Source organism: Salmo salar, chromosome 28 (genome assembly GCF_965601325.2).
Source record: "Salmo salar chromosome 28, fSalSal1, whole genome shotgun sequence".
Classification (NCBI taxonomy): domain Eukaryota; kingdom Metazoa; phylum Chordata; class Actinopteri; order Salmoniformes; family Salmonidae; genus Salmo; species Salmo salar.
The window spans coordinates 17,067,501-17,089,534 of record NC_138318.1 but is presented as its reverse complement, the minus strand read 5'-3'; the positions used below and the strand labels follow the sequence as shown (position 1 = coordinate 17,089,534).

Sequence of the window (22,034 nt, the reverse complement as noted above, 5' to 3'; positions counted from 1 at the left end):
ATCTCAGGACCCATGCCAAATCTTTTAAGTTTCCTCAGGGGGAATAGTCGTGCCCTCTTCACGACTGTCTTGGTGTGTTTGGACCATTCTAGTTTGTTGTTGATGTGGACACCAAGGAACTTGAAGCTCTCAGCCTGCTCCACTACAGACCCTTTTCCTGTAGTCCACAATCATCTCCTTAGTCTTGGTTACGTTGAGGGATAGGTTGTTATTCTGGCATCACCTGGCCAGGTCTCTGACCTCCTCCCTATAGGCTGTCTCGTCGTTGTCGGTGATCAGGCCTACCACTGTTGTGTAGTCTGCAAACTTAATGAGGGTGTTGGAGTCGTGCCTCCCCATACAGTTATTGATTTATTTTGCTCCTTAGCACCCCAGTATCTCTACTTGCACATTCATCTTCTGCACATCTATCACTCCAGTGTTTAATTGCTAAAGTGTAAAAAGTAATTGCTAAAGTGTAATTAATTATTTCGCCATTGTGGCCTATTTATTGCCTTACCTCCCTTATCTTACCTCATTAGCACACACTGTATGTAGAATTTTCTATTGTGTTATTGACTGTATGTTTGTTTATTCCATTTGTAACTCTGTGTTGTTGTTTGTGTCGCGCTGCTTTGCTTTATCTTGGCCACGTCGCAGTTGTAAATGAGAACTTGTTCTCAACTGGCCTACCTGGTTTAATAAAGGTAAAATAAAATAAAAATATATATTTTTATATATAGCAGCAATTTTCTCACCTCTTCCACACCCACTTTGTGGAACTCACAACTACAGTGCTTGTCTTTCATTATTTGGTCTTTATGCATGAATATGAAGGCTCATCGTTTGTTGTTTGCATGTCATGCCTAAGTTTGCTGAAGTTATTAAAGTGGTTGGCATTATCAAAGGGTTTTGTTATAAAGAAGCCGTCTGCCTCAATGAAGGATGGAGCCGAGTTCATTTTTCATTTAAAGTAGTCCAGAGCTTTTTTCTAGCATTCTTTATATCCTTTATCTTTGTTCCATAGTATAGTTCCTTCTCCTTGTTCAGTCTAGTTACGTGATTTCTCAATTTACTGTATGCCTACACAGTAGCCTGTTGGTATGTGTGGGCGATGCGCACAAGACAGAAAAGAGCTCTCTCACACACACACACACATACACACTTCATGTTGCCATGACAAAGTGAAAGCGTGAGAACAGGAGAACATAAAAGCAATCAGTAGCTGAATCCTGGAGAGGAGGTTTATTATGACACCACTCTTAAACACCAAACCAAACAAACACTGAATTCCACATGCAGCTCGATATGAAGCCATGCCAAGCACTAAGCATGTGAATAACTCCCATGTACATGGATCACATGTACATGGGAGTACTGTGCTGCTGTTAAACTGTCAGTTTCTTCATCCTGTACATGTTCTTACTGCACTGCTACTGTTTCAGCAGAGATGGAGCAAAAGTCCAGATAGAGTACTGTTGTATTCGTGCCGCGATTCATGCAATTCAGAAACAGTGTGAAGGTGAGTCATTCGATACCCCATACAGACCTCAGAGGCACAAGTAGAGGAGTACAGATACAAAAAGTAATGCTCTCATACTGCGGAGTGCATCATGTGCCGTGCTGTTACGACCTATAGACCATGTGAATGTGTAGTGATGTTACTACCTATAGACCATGTGAATGTGTAGTGATGTTACTACCTATAGACCATGTAAATGTGTAGTGATGTTACTACCTATAGACCATGTGAATGTGTAGTGATGTTACTACCTATAGACCATGTGAATGTGTAGTGATGTTACTACCTATAGACCATGTGAATGTGTAGTGATGTTACTACCTATAGACCATGTGAATGTGTAGTGATGTTACTACCTATAGATCATGTGAATGTGTAGTGATGTTACTACCTATAGACCATGTGAATGTGTAGTGATGTTACTACCTATAGATCATGTGAATGTGTAGTGATGTTACTACCTATAGACCATGTGCATGTGTAGTGATGTTACTACCTATAGACCATGTGAATGTGTAGTGATGTTACTACCTATAGATCATGTGAATGTGTAGTGATGTTACTGTACTCCCCTTGAACTCAGCCTTCCACTGGGCCGACTCATCATGCTGATGGACAGGCTGACATCTGTCACTCAGATGGGGGTTTGGATACACAGTCAGTGGATGAGATTGAGATGCTTACTGACTACATGTGTGTCAAGGTGGGACGGTACTGCAAGGTCACAGACTTAGTGTGTGTGTGTGTGTGTGTGTGTGTGTGTGTGTGTGTGTGTGTGTGTGTGTGTGTGTGTGTGTGTGTGTGCGTGTGCGTGTGCGTGTACGTGTACGTTCATGTGTGTAGATTAGAGCCAGATCAGAAGCAGCCATTGAGCCATTCTATATGGTGGTACACTGTGGAAATTGAAAACATTGCTGTTTACAGTGAGGTATGAAAAGCGTTTACTCCTCTCACAGCATTCATCCTGATTTAACCTCTGACTATGAGGGGTTCTGCTGAAGTGTGTGTGAGTGGGCTTGAAGTTATGGTGTGACTGCAATCAGTCCTTTCCCTCTCTCTCTTTCTCTCTCTCTCGCTCTTTCCCCCTCTGTCACAGACCCTGCATCAAGGGTAGATTATTAATTAGTCACAGCTTTAGCTGCCTGTCTGACAGGTGTGACGTGGAGGTTACAGGTGCTTTGATTGTTCCGCCACTCTGACAGCCCAAAGAGATGAAACAGAGGGAAACAACTGTCTGAATCAATAGGCTCTTGTTGCTGACATGGCTCCCCTTCCTCTGTCTGTCTCTCTGTGACGGGAGGAAGACAAAAGGGTGATGTCGCCGCTGCCGTAAGTAAATAAGACCGCTGCCGCTCTCTCCTCTCGCTTGGGCGGCGCAGCGTTTAGCTCTCTGTAGGGCTCTCTGTTTGATTCTGAGACTTAAGCTAGACGAAGCTACTCGGAGTCGGTTGGGAATATTAATATGAGGACTGGGTAAATCCTCCAGACATACAAAGCTCTTTCTTTTCTGCTCTCTGTCTCATTCACTCTTTCCGTCTCTATTTGCTTTCTATCGGCCCTCTCCCTTTCTTTCATTTTTTCCCTCTTGCTCTGCTTTCTCTATGTACTGTATCGCTCTCTCTCTTTCACTCCTTCTCCTGCGCTCTCTCTCTCTCCCTCTCACGCTCTCTCTCACTCACTCTCTCTCTCTCTCTCTCACTCTCTCTCTCTCTCACGCTCTCTCTCTCTCACGCTCTCTCTCGCTCGCTCTCCACTCCTTCTCCCTCGCTTAATCCGGCTTTCAAGGGCTGTAGTCTCTTATAAAGTATCACTTTACCTTGAGTAAGATGGCAATTAACGTTCATCTCCATTACAGTAGGAGGATGGTTCTAAATGAGAGCTTGCTCTTTTTTTTACTGTCATTATCATGAGAAAAAAGACAATACCAGACCTGTCATGTACTTACCCAACAAAAACATCAATATTACTAATGGTTCATTATTTCGACCCATGGTGGGCTGATACTGGGACAGGGCATGTGTATTGTAAAGTGAGAATAGCTGTTTATTGATGTGTTATGTGTCCCCACAAGTGACATACCTAATATTTGTGTGTTATTGACATATAACTACAATGGTTAAATGTCACTATCTTGACTTATTGTAATGAGACCATGTTGGTACCAAAGCCCTCTAACATTACTCCATTTTGTGTCTTGTCTCTTCAGAGGGAGGTCAGATTAACAACACCGTGGGCCAGCCACACCCCTACCCTGCTCTGAGCCAGCTGGCTCACGTCTATGAACAACAACAACCTGGGAAGGAACTCAACAAGTACGCCTCGCTCAAGCTCGTCGGTGAGTGTCTGCTCTATCTGCTTTGTCCTGCTTTGTTGACGCTGTCTGTGTCTGTAGAGGCCTGGGTTCGACTAAGTCTAGAACGAGTAAGCCTGGTACGACTAAGTAGTGTATACCATTATGTATACAGTCGTGGCCAAAAGTTTTGAGACTGACACAAATATTCATTTTCACAAAGTCTGCTGCCTCAGTTCGTATGATGACAATTTGCATATACTCCAGAATGTTATGAAGAGATGAATTGCAAATTCCCTCTTTACCATGCAAATTAACTGAATCCCCCCCCCAAAAAAACATTTACACTGCATTTCAGCCCTGCCACAAAAGGCCCAGCTGACATCATGTCAGTGATTCTCTCGTTAACACAGGTGTGAGTGTTGACGAGGACAAGGCTTGAGATCACTCTGTCATGCTGATTGAGTTCAAATAACAGACTGGAAGCTTCAAAAGGAGGGTGGTGCTTGGAATCATTGTTCTTCCTCTGTCAACCATGCTTACCTGCAAGGAAACACGTGCCGTCATCATTGCTTTGCACAAAAGGGCTTCACAGGCAAAGATTTTGCTGCCAGTAAGATTGCCCCTAAATCAACCATTTATTGGATCATCAAAAACTTCAAGGAGAGCAGTTCAATTGTTGTGAAGAAGGCTTCAGGACGCCCAAGAAAGTCCAGCAAGCGCCAGGACCATCTCCTAAAGTTGATTCAGCTGCGGAATCGGGGCACCACCAGTACAGAGCTTGCTCAGGAATGGCAGCAGGCAGGTGTGAGTGCATCTGCACGCACAGTGAGGCGAAGACTTTTGTAGGATGGCCTGGTGTCAAGAAGGGCAGCAAAGAAGCCACTTCTCTCCAGGAAAAACATCAGAGACAGACTGATATTCTGCAAAAGGTAAAGGGATTGGACTGCTGAGGACTGGGGTAAAGTCATTTTCTCTGATGAATCCCCTTTCCGATTGTTTGGGGCATCTGGAAAAAAGCTTGTCCGGAGAAGACAAGGTGAGCGCTACCATCAGTCCTGTGTCATGCCAACAGTAAAGCATCCTGAGACCATTCATGTGTGGGGTTGCTTCTCAGCCAAAGGAGTGGGCTCACTCACAATTTTGCCTAAGAACACAGCCATGACTAAAGAATGGTACCAACACATCCTCTGAGAGCAACTTCTCCCAACCATCCAGGAACAGTTTGGTGACTAACAATGCCTTTTCCAGCATGATGGAGCACCTTGCCATAAGGCAAAAGTGATAACTAAGTGGCTCGGGGAACAAAACATCGATATTTTGTGTCCATGGCCAGGAAACTCCCCAGACCTTAATCCCATTGAGAACTTGTGGTCAATCCTCAAGAGGCAGGTGGACAAACAGAAACCCACAAATTCTGACCAACTCCAAGCATTGATTATGCAAGAATGGGCAGCCATCAGTCAGGATGTGGCCCAGAAGTTAATTGACAGCATGCCAGGGCGGATTGCAGAGGTCTTGAAAAAGAAGGGTCAACACTGCAAATATTGACTCTTTCCATCAACTTCATGTAATTGTCAATAAAAGCCTTTGACACTTATGAAATGCTTGTAATTATAATTAAGTATTCCATAGTAACATCTGACAAAAATATCTAAAGACACTGATGCAGCAGACTTTGTGAAAATTGATATTTGTGTCATTCTCAAAACTTTTGGCCACGACTGTACACTACGTTTCATAAAGGGTTTCTGTTTATTGCCCACTTTCGCTGGAGATAAAGATCGGTGGGTGTCTAATATAAAGGTCTCACAGTCACAGTCAAAAACAGAATCAATTTGTTTGGTGGTTGACATTCTGTACATTCCATTCCACTGACGGCATATTTGATTTGAATAGAGCCTAAACCACTTTTCAATTTCAATACCATAATACATACGAGCAAAGCAAACAACAATTTATTTGAGTAGAAGTCGTGCTGAGTCTTCTTCTTTAGTATGCTAAAGGCAGCTCCCCCAGAAACAAAATGATAGGATCCATCTGGCTCTGAGTACTGTATAATCACAGTCACTACCTTTGGAAAACACAACATCACGGGAATGCAAAATACCCACATCTCATTGAGATGTTAAATGTAGGAGTAAAGCTCTTAATTTTAAATGCAATTCCCAATCCATCACTTTACCATTCAGTCCCTGACTCATTTTGAACAGATTGTTGTGATTGTTTACACAAAGACACTCCATTATGCTGGGGCATTCAGAGGGAGTAGAGAAGATGAAGTGTTTTTCTGTTTTGTGTTTATGCCACACAGTTTATATAACCATTAGCTATTCAATCTGAGACAATTAAGAATGGGAAATGTTGACTGATATGGCCCATATCTCCTATGTTTGACTAATAAATTGAGCTTAGTAGCTTGGTATTCATGAGGCTATCTGCATACTGGAGTAGGTCCACAATACCAGCAACTTTTTTAGAGAGACACCTATATTTGCTTATTTCTCCTCCTCCTCTTCCTCCCCCTCTTCCTCCCCTTCTTCCTCCTCCTCCCCCTCCTCCTCCCCCCCTCTTCCTTCTCCCCCTCATCATCATTTTCCTCCCCTCTTTCCCGTGCTCCTCTCCCTCTACCCCCAAGCCTAATCTCAATGTGATTCTCCTTTTCTCATCTTCACCTTTCCGCTCCCCAGGACTCTATCTGATTTAATGTCTGTAATAGAGGGTCTCCCACCCCCAGTATTCAGAGCCTTGACTACGGCCTAACTGATAGCTTCTCATTCTAGAGCCGCTCTCCAATGAGATTGCACAGGAGTTATTTTAATCTGCTTTAGAAAGGAATGGACGCATAGTCCCAAGAGACCATCTCCATCTCCTGGAGTCATGAACCGATGATATGCACGTGGAGACGCACAATAACGAGGGCAGCCGAGAGGGACAGGAAGAGGGAGAGAGGGAGAGAGACGGAGACTGAGAAAGAGAGCGGCACGGAGACAGACGATAAATGGTGCCTTCATTTGAGCTGTGTTATTGCGAAACTTTAACTGAGCACTTTTTCTTCCCTCCTCCATATTGCTCTGCCCTTATTCCACTCATCACAAGTGGCCTGAAGGAAAGAAACACTCTAGTTTGAAACCACAGTGTTGTTTTCCCCTTTTTTCTTTAATTGCCTTTCTGTCACATTCCCAACGGTAGCTACAGAATCCTCAGGCTGAGAGCTGATAAGCCACAATTCTGCAAATCAATATGTATCTGTACTGTCCCCAAGCGAATCTATAAGGTCACACTATTGGATTTTAGAACCAGACATGGAGAGACGGACTAATAAAAGGGACCCAGTACCCAAAACGTAACCCTGAAGACGATTTGGATATCTCTATCTTTCACTGGAGCAAATGGCCAATTACTATGTATGGCATTGCAAATGCATTTGTGTCTCACTACTCCACCACCCCAATACCATAGAGACCAACAGTTAGGCTATTGCTGGCATTTCTCAGATACTATTGTAGCCTAATTGGAGTTGACACATCATTTAGTCCCTACAGTCCCGACGCCAAGCATCCACATTTGAATCGTTTTTGTATGTCTGTGGCCTTTTGTGACGGAGGAACTTACTCTGTCCGTCTGTGGTTATTCTGTTTCTCGTCACGTTTCCCTGTGAATGTGTGTGTGCCGTTGAGCTGACTGTTGCTAGATTGATTTATGTGTCGCCTGACTGAGTTTGATCCCAGGGGCGGTTTTCTTGCAGCCAGGCAGACAGGCAGACATGAGGCGAGCTCACCGTTCACAGTGCCTCGCCATGCCCTCCTGGCTCGTTTTCCTGCACTAGAAGGAGAGCAGAGCAATAAACTAGATGCATAGTTGCAGCGGCAAGTCAAACTCCCCTAGTATGTTAACTTTATCTTCAAGGATGTGAAAAGCGAAGGGCCATCCACCTTAACCTAAGAGTCACACTAGGATGCTCATTGCTCAACAGCTAAGGTTAAAGATTATTGAGTGAACCGGGGAATGTGAATCACCGAGTAAAAAGGACACATTTCTCAGTGATAAGAGCGATTACAGATTGCCGACATGAACGACAGAGAAATTAATGAGTTCAATTTAACGTGACTAAACTGAATGATGTAGGCTAGTTGGAGGGCACAGGTCTTGGGAGACAGGAAGCATATGAGGCAGAGAATGCTATAGCCTAGACAACGTTCACCTGCCTAGAAATGCCTTCATATCAATTGATCAGCAGAGTCCAATTTAAATTCTCCTCATTTACGGTATTTACAGTACATGTGTAGAAGTAGTAGCCTGCAGTGTCTGTATTATATCATAGGGTTTCAACCAAAGCAGTCTGTGTTACTTTGATGGTTGTAGGCTGTCTGGGTGATTCCAGGGCCGTTGGAAAGGTTGAGCGAAATATAATTCCTTCTAAGCAAGTTCCTCCTCCAACAGGGTGAAGTAGAAAACATGTTTGTTTTGGTATGGTATTACAGTAGGGGAAAGAACTAGAGTTAAAGGTAATGGTAAGTGCACAACCAGAGATGACTTTTGGGAGCGTAGGCTACTAAAGGTGCTATAGGGCAGTATTACAGTAGTATTATAAACTACAAAACATCTTAAACATATGCATCTGCCTCTATCTCCATGCAGCGGCCAAGGCCAACGGCGACTTCTACAACAAGCGGCGTCTGATGGTGGAACTGCCATCCGAAGGCGGCCTCCCCCTCCAACACATGAACGCCATGCGACCTATGAACCCCATGACCAACAACCCTATTTCCCACAACCCAATTAATAACCCCACCATGACCCACAATCCAATGAACAACCCCACGGCCCACATCAACCCCACGGCCCACATCAACCCCACGGCCCACATCAACCCCACGGCCCACATCAACCCCACGGCCCACATCAACCCCACTGCCCACAACAACCCCATGTCCCACAACAACCCCATGTCTCACAACAACCCCATGTCCCACAAAACCCCCATGTCCTACATCAAGCCCATGTCCCACAACAACCCCATGTCCCACAATAACCCCATGGCCCACACCAACCCCATGGCCCACAACATCCCCATGGCCCACAACAACTCCATGGGCCACAACAACCCCATGGGCCACAACAACCCCATGGCCCACAACAACCCCATGGCCCACAACAACCCCATGGCCCACAACAACCCCATGGCCCACAACAACCCCATGTCCCACAATAACCCCATGGCCCACACCAACCCCATGGCCCACAACAACCCCATGGCCCACAACATCCCCATGGCCCACAACAACCCCATGGCTCACAACAATCCAATGGCCCACAACAACCCCATGGCCCACAACAACCCCATGGCCCACAATCCCATGAATCCCATTAGCCCCCTGGGCTCCCTAGGCCCAGAGCCCGTGGCCACCTACATCACAGAGATGCCCAGCAGCTTGCCCATTCTATCCAGCTCCCACCAGGGCTCCACCATGCCAGCCGCGCCCAAGCTGAACGCACAGAAGCCCCAAAGACTCAGCAGCAGTGGCTGTGGCGGCGACAGAGTCAGTAATAAAGGTTCAGGAGCCATGACCATGTCCAGCATGACTAGAACAGGGACTTTCCCGGGGCCTCACCGCCACACCGGGACGGTTCCCGGGCCTCACCACCAACAACAACACCACCACCAACATCAAGAGCAACAACACCACCCACTGGCCTACAGCTCCAACACCATCGCAGCCCCCAGGGGGATGGGGGGGGGGATGGGTCTGAAGGGCTGGGACGGGACTGAGACGGTAGGCAGGAGGAAGGGTTACGGCTCCAAGAGGCCCCAGTGTACAGTGGAGCAGATCAACAAGCTGCACAGTCAGTCCCGCTCCCAGAGCCACAGTCAGCACTTCCTGCCCACCCAGCCTTACTTTGTGACCAACAGTAAGACGGAGGTAACTGTGTGAGAGAGTGGGAGAGGGGGACGAAGGTTGCCCAAAGCAGAGTCACCCAACAGGCAAAGAGGGAGAGGACAGAGATGGTGGTGTGTAAGGCCCAGGTTGTTTTGTGTCTTTCTGGGAGCGGGGGCCAGAACAGTGCACCCTGGTGGTGTGGCAGTGTGCTTGCGTGTGCCGTCCAGTATGAGTGGGTAACTGCACATGTGACTGTCAGTCAATCCTACACAGATCCTCAGTCAGACGGCAGGGGGGCGGGATTGTATAACTATGGCAACGTCCAACAGAAGTATCAAATTCATTGTGTGTGTTATAATATCTGTGTAATGACAACATTATCAACCAATGACAGTGAAACGTGAATACAGCAACAGCAAAAGGAAACATGAGATTGCCATGGATTGCATTACCAAATCTGACAAGCAATATGAGATCTATGGACACCACAATGGCTGGGGCTAAAACATTGAGCAGGGAAACAACAAACTGTGGGGAAAGGAAAAGACATTCATTAAGGAGGCTCTCTCCTACAAAGCCATTGAATCAGCCACAGTTTTAGGGTTATGGGATATGGCTACGAACATTATGGGCTTTGTTCTGTGCTTGTAGCCTTGAAAAGTCTCTTGGTCATCAACACAGAGAATGAAGGCCATTGTCCTGTATATTTGAAGTACAGTACTTGATCACAGCTGACCCGAAGGCAAGGAGGCTGAAGCATTATCTTGAGGATAGTCCTGTACTCCTGAAAGACTCATCAGTCCCAATGCTGTTCACACATAGAATCACAGAGAATCTGTGATCCAATATTTAAACATGTGACTACAGACCATGGCCATCTGTAGTGATACCAGCAAGCTTTTATATTCCCCTTTTTCTCTCTCTTTCATTCTCTCTATCCCTCTGAGAAAAGACAACCTTCAGGTAAAGACAATGTAAAGAGAGAGAAAGTGGTTCTGAATCGTTTCTGTTCTACAGTGTATGGCAAGGCCCCGATAAGAACTATGAAACCCTATTGAGAGATATCCCTCACCTGTATTATTGCTACACGGTATTGTGATTTATATAATGTACCAACATTTGTATTTCTGTTTGTATTTTTGTATGACTGTGTCCTCTTGGCCATCTCTTCACTCTGGCATTTGTGGAAAATACTGTTGCTAGGGCATCCAAATATATGATGGTCTAAAAGTAGAAGACAAAACCTCTTCAAGCAAATTGAACAGTCAAATCTATACAAGCTGAATTTATAGTCCCATTTCAGCCTATAGAAAGCATACTGCATTCATGTACTTATTGGAAACATCCCCCATGTGTTTCTGATTGTAAACATCCCCCATGTGTTTCTGATTGTAAACATCCCCCATGTGCTTCTGTTTGTAAACATCCCCCATGTGTTTCTGATTGTAAACATCCCCCATGTGTTTCTGATTGTAAACATCCCCCATGTGTTTCTGTTGTAAACATCCCCCATGTGCTTCTGTTGTAAACATCCCCCATGTGTTTCTGATTGTAAACATCCCCCATGTGTTTCTGATTGTAAACATCCCCCATGTGTTTCTGATTGTAAACATCCCCCATGTGTTTCTGATTGTAAACATCCCCCATGTGTTTCTGATTGTAAACATCCCCCATGTGTTTCTGATTGTAAACAAACCCCTCATGTTTATTTTCTTTCTCTTCTTTGCTCATGTAAAGGACGTCACGATGCTTGTTTATCGAGTACCACTTCCTCCCGATTCGGCCCATACCAAATAAGAATTTGTTCTTAACTGACTTGCCTAGTTAAATAAAAAAAATAAAAAATTCCTAGCGCAAACTCTGCCTTGCTAGGACACGTGACCACCCTCCTGAAGCGTCTTACCAGTCAGCGCCACTCGAAAAACTAGCTATACACTGGTGCAAGTGGGGACACTTCAGGCTGAGGAGTAAGTTTCACACATCTCCATGTGCTACATTCACCCCCAAACTTACTCAACTGCGACCCCAGCTTTGAGCTGAGCGCAACTGTACATCCGAGTCACTAGGCACCACTGTAAAGGACATCACGCTGCTTGCTTAGCCAGTACCACTTCCTCCCAAGTTGGCCCATACTTGGCGCGAACTCAGGACCTCTGCCTGGCTGACCATCCTCCTCACACCTGACCATCCTCTTGAAGCGATTTACAAGTCGGTTCCACGTGAAAAGCTAGCTATTCGCTGGCGCAAGTAGGGACACTTCAGGATTAGGAGTAAGTCTCACACATCTCCATGTGCTACACTCCCCTGGTGGTTCCACTGTGTAAGCCATGATAAATAACATCAATGTTTTCAGGATATGCATTATCACAATATTCAATTGAATTAATCCAGCTATGCGGAAATCTGGAAATATGAACCCCAAACCAACAACATTAAAGTTCACACTGCTCTCAGTGCAGCGGGAAGGCAGATCGGAAGGCAGGCAGGGAGGGAGGCAAACCAGGCAGACAAAGGAACTCAAACAGAACATATTTTGTCTGAGCAGTGCACCGGGAAGGCAGGGAGGGAGGCAGGCAGAGAGGCAGGGAGGGAGGCAGGCAGAGAGGCAGGAAGGCAGGCAGAGAGGCAGGGAGGCAGTCAGAGAGGCAGGGAGGGAGGCGGGCAGGTAGGGTTACAGGCAGAGGAGGAGGCAGGCAGGCAAACCAGGGAGGCAAAGCAGCTCAAGCATAACATATTTTGTCTGAGCAGCATTCTGCACTCAGCATAACTTAATAGAGAAGAGTCATCCTTCACACTGTGTTCTTCCCAGCAGCAGACTCGGAGTGCATTCAGAGCACAGTTGGTCAGCGGGACTCACTCTGAAGTAGCAGTCATACAGCTCTGAGACGCTGAGAGGGCAGGAGATACTGGAGTATTACTAGTGTAGTATATTACTACTTTGTCAATGATTGCCTTCTCGTGACTGTCCTTATAGTAATGTTATGATATCATAGCTTTATCATTTCCATAGTTTTACCTGGCTTGATTCGGCCCACTCGGACAAAGTGTATAAGGTCCCTAGCAGACCATTCCACACTAGCACACCATTTAGAATGCATGGCCATGCCAATGCATTCCCTCATTCTAAGTGTGCCAGTCTGGATATTGGAATGGAGCCTAATTCCCCCTCATCACATCTGATCCTTTCTTCCCCTCTAAAGCCAGGTGTCTGAAATTAGCAGATCGCCGAGCCAGCCAGCTCCTGCCTACCCAGCCTAGTTCCTGATTGACCTGCTGCCAAAGAAAATTGTTTCTGCTCGGCTGAAAGGAGCGAAATTAAGACTGGATGGTGCGAGTGGCCTAATTAGTGGAATCAGACCCTCTCGTTCCCCCACTCTGCTCTTGCCTCACGGTAGCAAATTGATCGAAGGAGTCGGGTGGTCGATACAATCAGGGCTGCCAGGCATGCAGCTGAAGTCTTGTATTAACTGCCTGGCTGAATATGATTTAGTATTGTGTAGTATAGTGTTGCTCGTTAATAACAACAATCACCCTGGATTTCTGTATGGCTTGAACATAAACTACCCCTGATTGAGAGACCAATTAACATAAACTACCCCTGATTGAGGGAACAATTCAGGCAAACCTGTACAGTACCAATTGTCACTCAAAGAGGCTACATTAAGGAACTGTGTGAACCCGGAAATATTTCGTGTGTATAATAAATGTGATTTTTGTTCATTTTCTTGGAAACCTGAAAACGTGTTGAAACCATTCTTGTAAAGGTGTCTAAAGGAAGTGACTCATTAGAATGTTGGGACGATGTTTGAAGCCACTACACCGTTATTCTCTCTTTCTGTCAAACTTAACTTGGTGGTTTCATTTGATTTTCCTCCTACAACCTTGAAGTGAGGAAGTTGAGATAATTACATATAATTACAATCTTGCGCCTATCCTTTCAGAAAAGAAGTGACTGAAATGAATCTGTAGACAGAGAGAGAGAGGGGGAGAAAATAAAAACCTCTCTAAACCGTCAACATCAGACTCTCGCGTTCTTTCAGCTGCCTGCTGTAACAGGGAGAAACTCCACCTGGGAACTCAACATAAAAACTCATCTTGGAAACTCGGTGTAGGGGGGGATGAGGACTTTGCTTTTCAATCAATAAGATATACAAACCAGACGAGATTAAACCTGACCTTAAAATACCTGCCATTACTACTTACCATTATTGACATTTATAATATAAAATCATAAAACATCTGCAACCTACACACACACACACACACACTCTCCCACAGTAATCAGCATCAGTAAAGGTATCAGGATTGTGAGCACTGACAAATAATGGAAGTTCTCTAAATTCTTATAAATGATTAAAATGAGCAATGTAGTCACAGGCATCAATTTTGCAGATTACCCAACCAAATGTATATTGAAAAATGTATTTGTCCGTGAATGTTATGTTTGTATGATTTGGTTGTACTGATAATGTACACCAGGTTATGTCGAGCCAGCTGAAAACATAACGACGGTTTATGCTCAGAACAGAAATTGGAAGTGTATTAGATTATGAACTTTTTACCACAGTTCTGTACTAACCAGATAAGCAAACCAGGCGGGGACGTTAGCAATTATTGTTAAACCATTCTGTATGACAGAGAAACATAATTGTATTTATCAAGCCGTAAAAAAGGAATACATACAATGGGCTGATACTAAAGGACTTCTGCAGGTCTGATTTCTATAACACATTTTACACTGTTTATTTGGTTACCCAGAAGAGGTGAGTTGAATAAATTCCAGTTAATTTCAGTTCCACCCTGTCGTTGAAACGATGGAATGTTTAATCATGCTTTTGTCTGCTATGCCAACCTGTTGATTTCTGTCATTCTGCCTTCTATCAAAAACTGTCTAAACTAAATATTGTACTGTATACACATGATGAGGGTGAAGATATCAAACAACATCTGCCGTTTCTCTTACATCTGATTAAGGGGTTTGTTCCAATAGGAGGTATATCGTTTAGGTTATTATCTGATATCAGAATCAATAGAAGGGTATCAAACCCATACAATCTGTGTGTTTGATATTTCTGGGGTTTGAACTCAATTGCAATCAAGGGCCAATGTGGAATGATTAATATGCTTTCTATAAACTACAGTATATAAATATAATCCATAGAAACCACATCCTTTAATAGATTCTTACATTTATTAGATCATCTGAATTCTAATCATGCATTAATCAATAAAAGTCTGTTTTTGATGTCCAACTCATTCTATGATATTTATATACACTACTGTTCAAAAGTTTGGGGTCACTTAGAAATGTCCTTGTTTTTGAAAGTGAAGAGGTGACTCCAGGATGCTGGCCTTCTAGGCAGAGTTGCAAAGAAAAAGCCATATCTTAGACTGGCCAATAAAAAGAAAATATTAAGATGGGCAAATGAACACAGACATTGGACAGAGGAACTCTGACTAGAAGGCCAGCATCCCGGAGTCGCCTCTTCACTGTTGACGTTGAGGACAATTTAATAAAACTGCCAGTTGAGGACTTGTGAGGTATCTGTTAATTGCAAAAGGGTTTTCTAATTATCAATTAGCCTTTTAAAATTATAAACTTGGATGAGCTAACACAACGTGCCATTGGAACACAGGAGTGATGGTTGCTGATAACGGGCCTCTGAACTCCTATGTAGATATTCCAATAAAAATCAGCCGTTTCCAGCTACAATAGTCATTTACAACATTAACAATGTCTACACTGTATTTCTGAACAATTTGATGTTATTTCAATGGACAAAAAATGTGCTTCTCTTTCGAAAACAAGGATATTTCTAAGTGACCACAAACTTTTGAACGGTAGTGTACATATGTGTATATTTATACATTGGACTGATTAGAGTGATTATTAGTCAAGCATATTTTATTATAGAGCCTATCCCATACTCTTGTTTAAACAGTAGCTATAAGAATACACTGCTGCCCCACTGTTGCCAGTCCTGACCTATGATTTGTGAGGTTCAGTTATGGGGTAGCTGTATTTTTGGGTACTGTTAAATTATAAATAGATATAAAAAAAAAATATATATATATAGCAAAGTTTTGTCCGAGAATATATTACTATAGTGTTGCTATGAATTTGTCTTTTTTAGTTTATGGATTGACTGGAGTTCCTTCTTTTTTTCTTTTTTCAACAATTAATTTGATGTTGAAAAATGTTAATTTGTCATCTACAGATTACTATCAGTGTTCTATATTCAACTTTCTTATGTGGCAATAAAAAGATGAGTACATAACTTCTGAAAACACTGTATTCTGCCTGTTCCTTTTTCTCTTTATCGTCCTGTTTTTTCTGTCCTAATCGTCCCCCAAGAGGTTCTCCCACTATCCCTGTCTCTCCTCTCTTCCTCTCCTTTTCAAGCTCGCTGAGTCCATGCCAGTCAGTTAATGTGTCCTTGGAATTAAAACTGCTGATTGCTGCCAGCTACAGTCAAGCCATACTGTTTGGTCATAAACATTGCTTTTACCTTCAAATGAACCGGCGATTCATGAGAAAACAAATGCTGTCCTCACCTTTACAGGTAGGAGACTGCCAGATTTCCAAAGCACTAATTACAGCATGCTGCCGGCGCTATTGGCTATAAAAGAACATCTGTAGAGGCAACCCTGGGTTTTCCAATCAATCAGGAAAAAATAAGCCCTGAGTTTCATCCCACCATAGAAGCTACCTTCTCCTCCTGATCAACCTAGCCAAATAACACAGCAGTGAGCCAAATAACATAACAATGAAGCAAATAACACAACATTGAACTGTTTGTGCAATATGTCGCTGAAGACAGGGGTTTCTCTCCCTCTTGCCATTCATTCATGTCTTTATTGATGTCTGGTCCTCCACAAGTCGACCTGGAGTAATTGTGTCGGAGCCTGGCCCACAGTGGCTCATATCCTGAGAGAGAGGACAGGGAAAGAGGCCCACTGATGAGCCATGTGGTATCCAGGTGCACTGACACGCTCCCCTGGTCCTTACTGCCCGTTCAAATCAAATCAAAGTTTATTTGTCACGTGCACCGAATACAACAGGTGTAGACCTTACAGTGAAATGCTTACTTACAGGCCCAAACCAACAGTGCAATTTTAAAGTAAAAAAATAGGTATTAGGTGAACAATAGATAAGTAAGAAAATAAAAAACAACAGTAAAAAGACACTGAATAATAACAGTAGCGGGGCTATATACAGGGGACCGGTTAGTTGGGCTAATTGAGGTAGTATGTACAGCTGAAGTCAGAAGTTTACATACACTTAGGTTGGAGTCCTTAAAACTTGTTTTTTAACCACTCCACAAATTTCTTGTTAACAAACTATAGTTTTGGCAAGTCGGTTAAGGCATCTACTTTGTTCATGACACAAGTACTTTTCCAACAATTGTTTACAGACAGATTATTTCACTTATACTTCACTTTGTCACAATTCCAGTGGGTCAGAAGTTCACATACACTAAGTTGACTGTGCCTTTAAACACCTTGGAAAATTCCAGAAAATGATGTCATGGCTTTAGAAGCTTCTGATAGGCTAATTGACATAATTTGAGTCAACTGGAGGTGTACCTGTGGATGTATTTCAAGGCCTACCTTCAAATTCAGTGCCTCTTTGCTTGACATCATAGGAAAAGCAAAAGAAATCAGCCAAGAACTCAGAAAAGTCTGGTTCATCCTTGGGAGCAATTTCCAAATGCCTGAAGGTGCCACGTTCATCTGTACAAACAATAGTACGCAAGTATAAACACTATGGGACCACGCAGCCGTCATACCGCTCAGGAAGGAGACGTATACTGTCTCCTAGAGAGGAATGTACTTTGGTGCAAAAAGTGCAAATCAATCCCAGGACAAGGACCTTGTGAAGATGCTGGAGGAAACAGCTACAAAAGTATCTATATCCACAGTAAACCGAGTCCTATATCGACATAACCTGAAAGGCCGCTCAGCAAGGAAGAAGCCACTGCTCCAAAACCGCCATAAAAAAGCCAGACTACGGTTTACAACTGCACATGGGGACAAAGATCGTACTTTTAGGAGAAATGTCCTCTGGTCTGATGAAACAAAAATAGAACTGTTTGGCCATAATGACCATGTTTGGACCATGTTATGTTTGGAGGAAAAAGGGGGAGGCTTGCAAGCCGGAGAACACCATCCCAACCGTGAAGCACGGGGGTGGCAGCATCATGTTGTGTGGGTGCTTTGCTGCAGGAGGGACTGATGCACTTCACAAAATAGATGGCATTATGAGGAAAGAAAATGATGTGGATATATTGAAGGAACATCTCAAGACATCAGTCAGGAAGTTAAAGCTTGGTCGCAAATGGGTCTTCCAAATGAACAATGACACCAAGCAAACTTCCAAAGTTTGACCTAAGTTAAACAATTTAAAGGCAATGCTACCAAATACTAATTGAGTGTATGTAAACTTCTGACCCACTGGGAATGTGATGAAAGAAAAAAAGCTGAAAGAAATCATTCTCTCTACTATTATTCTGACATTTCACATTCTTAAAATAAAGGTACAGTTGAAGTCGGAAGTTTACATACACCTTAGCCGAATACATTTAAACTCAGTCTTTCACAATTCCTGACATTTAATCCTAGTAAAAATTCCCTGTTTTAGGTCAGTTAGGATCACCACTTTATTTTATTGGCGCTTTGCCTGTTTGATGGTTCGTCGGAGCTTTGTACGTGTCTCTGTGTGTGGAGAACAGTGTGTGGAGAACAGGCGATCTAGATTTTTTTCCCTTTGGTTGCGCATTTAACATGTTGATAGAAATTTGGTAAAACTGATTTAAGTTGCCCTGCATTAAAGTCCCCGGCCACTAGGAGCGTCGCCTCTGGGTGAGTGGTTTCCTGTTTGCTTATTTCCTTATACAGCTGACTGAGTGCGGTCTTAGTGCCAGTGTCCATCTGTGGTGGCAAATAAACAGCCACGAAAAGTATAGATGAAAACTCTCTTGGCAAATACTGTGGTCTATAGCTTATCATAAGATACTCTTCTTCAGGCGAGCAAAATCTAGAGACTTCCTTAGATTTTGTGCTCCAGCTGTTGTTCAGCTGTTTTTCACACCACTCAGACCGAGACGTTCATAAAAGCTACAGAGACAGGATAACATCAATAAAGGCTAGCTTAGAAACACCTTTATCTAATTATCCCAGATTTCTAAAGACATACAAAGACCTGTATTGGTATTGTCTGTCCTCTGAAATGAACGTCAATCTGGTCTCGCCTTTTCTCAACTTGTTCTGAATATATTTGTCAACACCAGCGATTCAGTGATTCATTTGATATTTCATGTTGATATGAAATTATTGAGGAAATGCTCTTTAGAAAAGCCTTAAATCCATTGAAAACTATTATCACTATTTTCCTGCATGTTATTTTCAACACCTATTTTCCCAACTGAGAAGCCAAATGCCTCTGCATTTATTCCCCTCTTGTAGAACATATTGAATAGAATACATGACTCTATATAGTTAGGAGCTAATGGGAAAGTCCTTGGGTGGCAGCCACCACTGTGCCCTGTGTGCACCGTGACAGCACATTTTATTTACACACACACACGCACGCACGCACGCACGCACGCACGCACCACACACACACACACACACACACACACACACACACACACACACACACACACACACACACACACACACACACACACACACCACACGCACACACACACCGACATACCTGTTTGGTACCCTTTTCAATGACACGGTGACAGCACCGTTTATTCACCCCGCTCTGACGAGGGTACCCAGGTGTCCCTGTGCTGGCTTCGTGTCAGCAGAGTGAACACTCCATATTTCTAAAGGAGGCACTCATGTTGTGCCTCTCTACTTATTCTGCGTCACGCTAACTGTGGTTTTATGACAGGGTGGAGGGTGATGTATGCATACAGGCACAACTCTGAGAACACAGCCACCTGGGGGTGATAATAACATGTGCAGTTTTTCTGTCTTTATCCACGCTGAACTTTAAAACTGGAAATGTACTTTGTGTGTATCTTTCCATTTTGGTTTAAATACTTTATATACAGTAAATTGGCCAGAATCATGTGGCTAAATGTGGTTCTCTACTCATACCCTGCAACTGTACAGTGCAAGCCTACCCCATCAATCTCTCCTATCCCCACAGCGTTTCTTAATGTTTCCAAACTCTTAAATTATAACCTCATCAATAGAGATACCACTGCTTCTTTCGTGTTTTCCAGTCAAGTGTCTGCTGGTGGTCAATTTGACAGCTGAATTTGAGGAGCCAGAGGGGTTGCAGGACTCAACAGTTCCTGGATGAAAGCCAGCCGTTGCCAGGGTGACCGAACTTGTGCCTCCTGTGAAGAAATCTCTTTGTATTGTTTCCAAGGCAACAACTGTAGAGAGAGAGAGAGAGAGAGAGAGAGAGAGAGAGAGAGAGAGAGAGGAGAGAGAGAGAGAGAGAGAGAGAGAGAAGGAGGCTGAGGGTAGAGTGGGTAGGGCTATTGGGTTTGGTGAGATTTTTCTTCCCATGTCTGTGTTGTTTATGTTCAGTAGTTGTTTGCGTGGGCAAAGTCATATGATATAAATCCCCCCAAACAACATAACTCAGCAGATTCTATTAAGTCAGGTGCAATGATATAGCTTGCAGAGGGAAAGAGTAAGATACAATGGTTCTTGACGATGTTTGAGGTGTTTTTATGTGCAGTTATTGAAGAGACTGTCAACCCGAAAGCTCTTTCCAGATTATAGAATAGGACATGAAAAACAAGATTTACTGCGGGGATGATTCTGTTTTAAACAAACAACAACTTCAAAGTCTTTATGAAGCCTTTAAAAAAAAAACATTATAAAACCTTCATAGATTTACTGTGGGGATGATTAGAGCTGTGACATTTTGTCAGCCGGTTATTGTTATGCAAAAGACTGCCGGTCTCACGGTAATTGACCGTTAATTAACATAAACATGTTTAGCAGCTCCAGGCCTCCACACATACAAGCAGCTGATGCCCGCCTTTGGAACATCTACATTTAAAAAAGTTGAATAAAAAAAGTTGAATAAATGGGCCTCCAGCAGTCTAAGGCATCACTACAGATGCAGATTCGATTCCGGGCTGTGTCGCAGCCGGCCGCGACCGGGACACCCATGAGGTGGCGCACAGTTGGCCCAGCGTCGTACGGGTTAGGGAGGGTTTGGCTGGATGGGATGTCCTTGTCCCATCACAATAAATCAATTTTACTTTAGGCAGGTCTAACATCTCTGGGTCGCCCGTCTTTTCAGTTCACTGCAGCTAGCGACTGGAATGAGCTGCAATAAACACTCAAACTGGACAGTTTATCTCAATCTCTTCATTCAAAGACTCAATCATGGACAATCTTACTGACAGTTGTGGCTGCTTTGCGAGATGTATTGTTGTCTCTACCATCTTGCCCTTTGTGCTGTTGTCTGTGCCCAATAATGTTTGTACCCTGTTTTGTGCTGCCAACATGTTGTGTTGCTACCATGGTGTTGTCATGTTGTGTTGCTACCATGCTGTGTTGTCATTTGTTGCTGGCTTGCTATGTTGTTGTCTTAGGTCTCTCTTTATGTAGTGTTGTCTCTCTTGTCATGATGTGTGTTTTGTCCTATATTTACATTTTATTTATTTTTTAATCCCAGCCCCATCCCTGCAGGAGGCCTTTTGCCTACCGTCATTGTAAATAAGAATTTGTTCTTAACTGACTTGCCTAGTTAAATAAAGGTTCAATAAAACATTTTAAAATGTCTAAAGAAACATTATGATATAAAGAAAATGTATTTTATAAGAACAGAATATGAGTTGGCTTGTATGTTATCTGGCTGTGCACCATGGCATCGGCTGTATGTTTGCTCATTCAGCAGACAAGATATGCTTAGAAGTCCCATGCCATTATTTTATATTATATGATTTTATAGTAAGAAGAAGTATAATTGAACTTAGCTGAATAAAATAGAAAGGATATTTTTCCCATACCAGAGCGAGTGCGCATATGAAGTGGCTATGTTGAGCGTTGAAGGGATCATTTGAAACAGGTCCTATATGCCAGATTTAGAGTTATTTGGCAACTTTAGTTGTGAATGATACAAGTCTTAGAATGCCTTAGAAATCAAAAGCTGTATGAGCTGCATGATGCGGCTATAGGTTATTGATTTGAGGAAGTCGCAAGAAAAGCTTGCCTGTTCCTTGCCTCAGGCTGTACACGTTGTTCTCTCATATTTTCACCAATCAGACTATTCTCAATTTAATCTTGTCTTTAATAATACGTACTATTAGTTTTGATTTAGAATGGCACCCTATCAAATTGGCAGAAAGAGAGGCAGGAGAAAAAATACATGTCATCT

At 43.3% G+C, this 22,034-nt stretch overlaps 1 protein-coding gene across 1 annotated transcript in view; it reads left to right on the top strand.

Annotated features, from left to right (window-relative positions):
* The window catches only part of shisa9a (shisa family member 9a), a 47,980-nt gene extending 33,055 nt beyond the window's left edge, over positions 1–14,925 (top strand). The window contains exons 3-4 of the mRNA XM_014178923.3: positions 3,708–3,836; positions 8,433–14,925. Coding sequence (XP_014034398.3) covers positions 3,708–3,836; positions 8,433–9,727 — 1,424 coding nt within the window. The 3' untranslated portion in view covers positions 9,728–14,925. The remainder of the gene's footprint in view (positions 1–3,707; positions 3,837–8,432) is intronic.
* Positions 14,926–22,034: the final 7,109 nt, after the last annotated feature.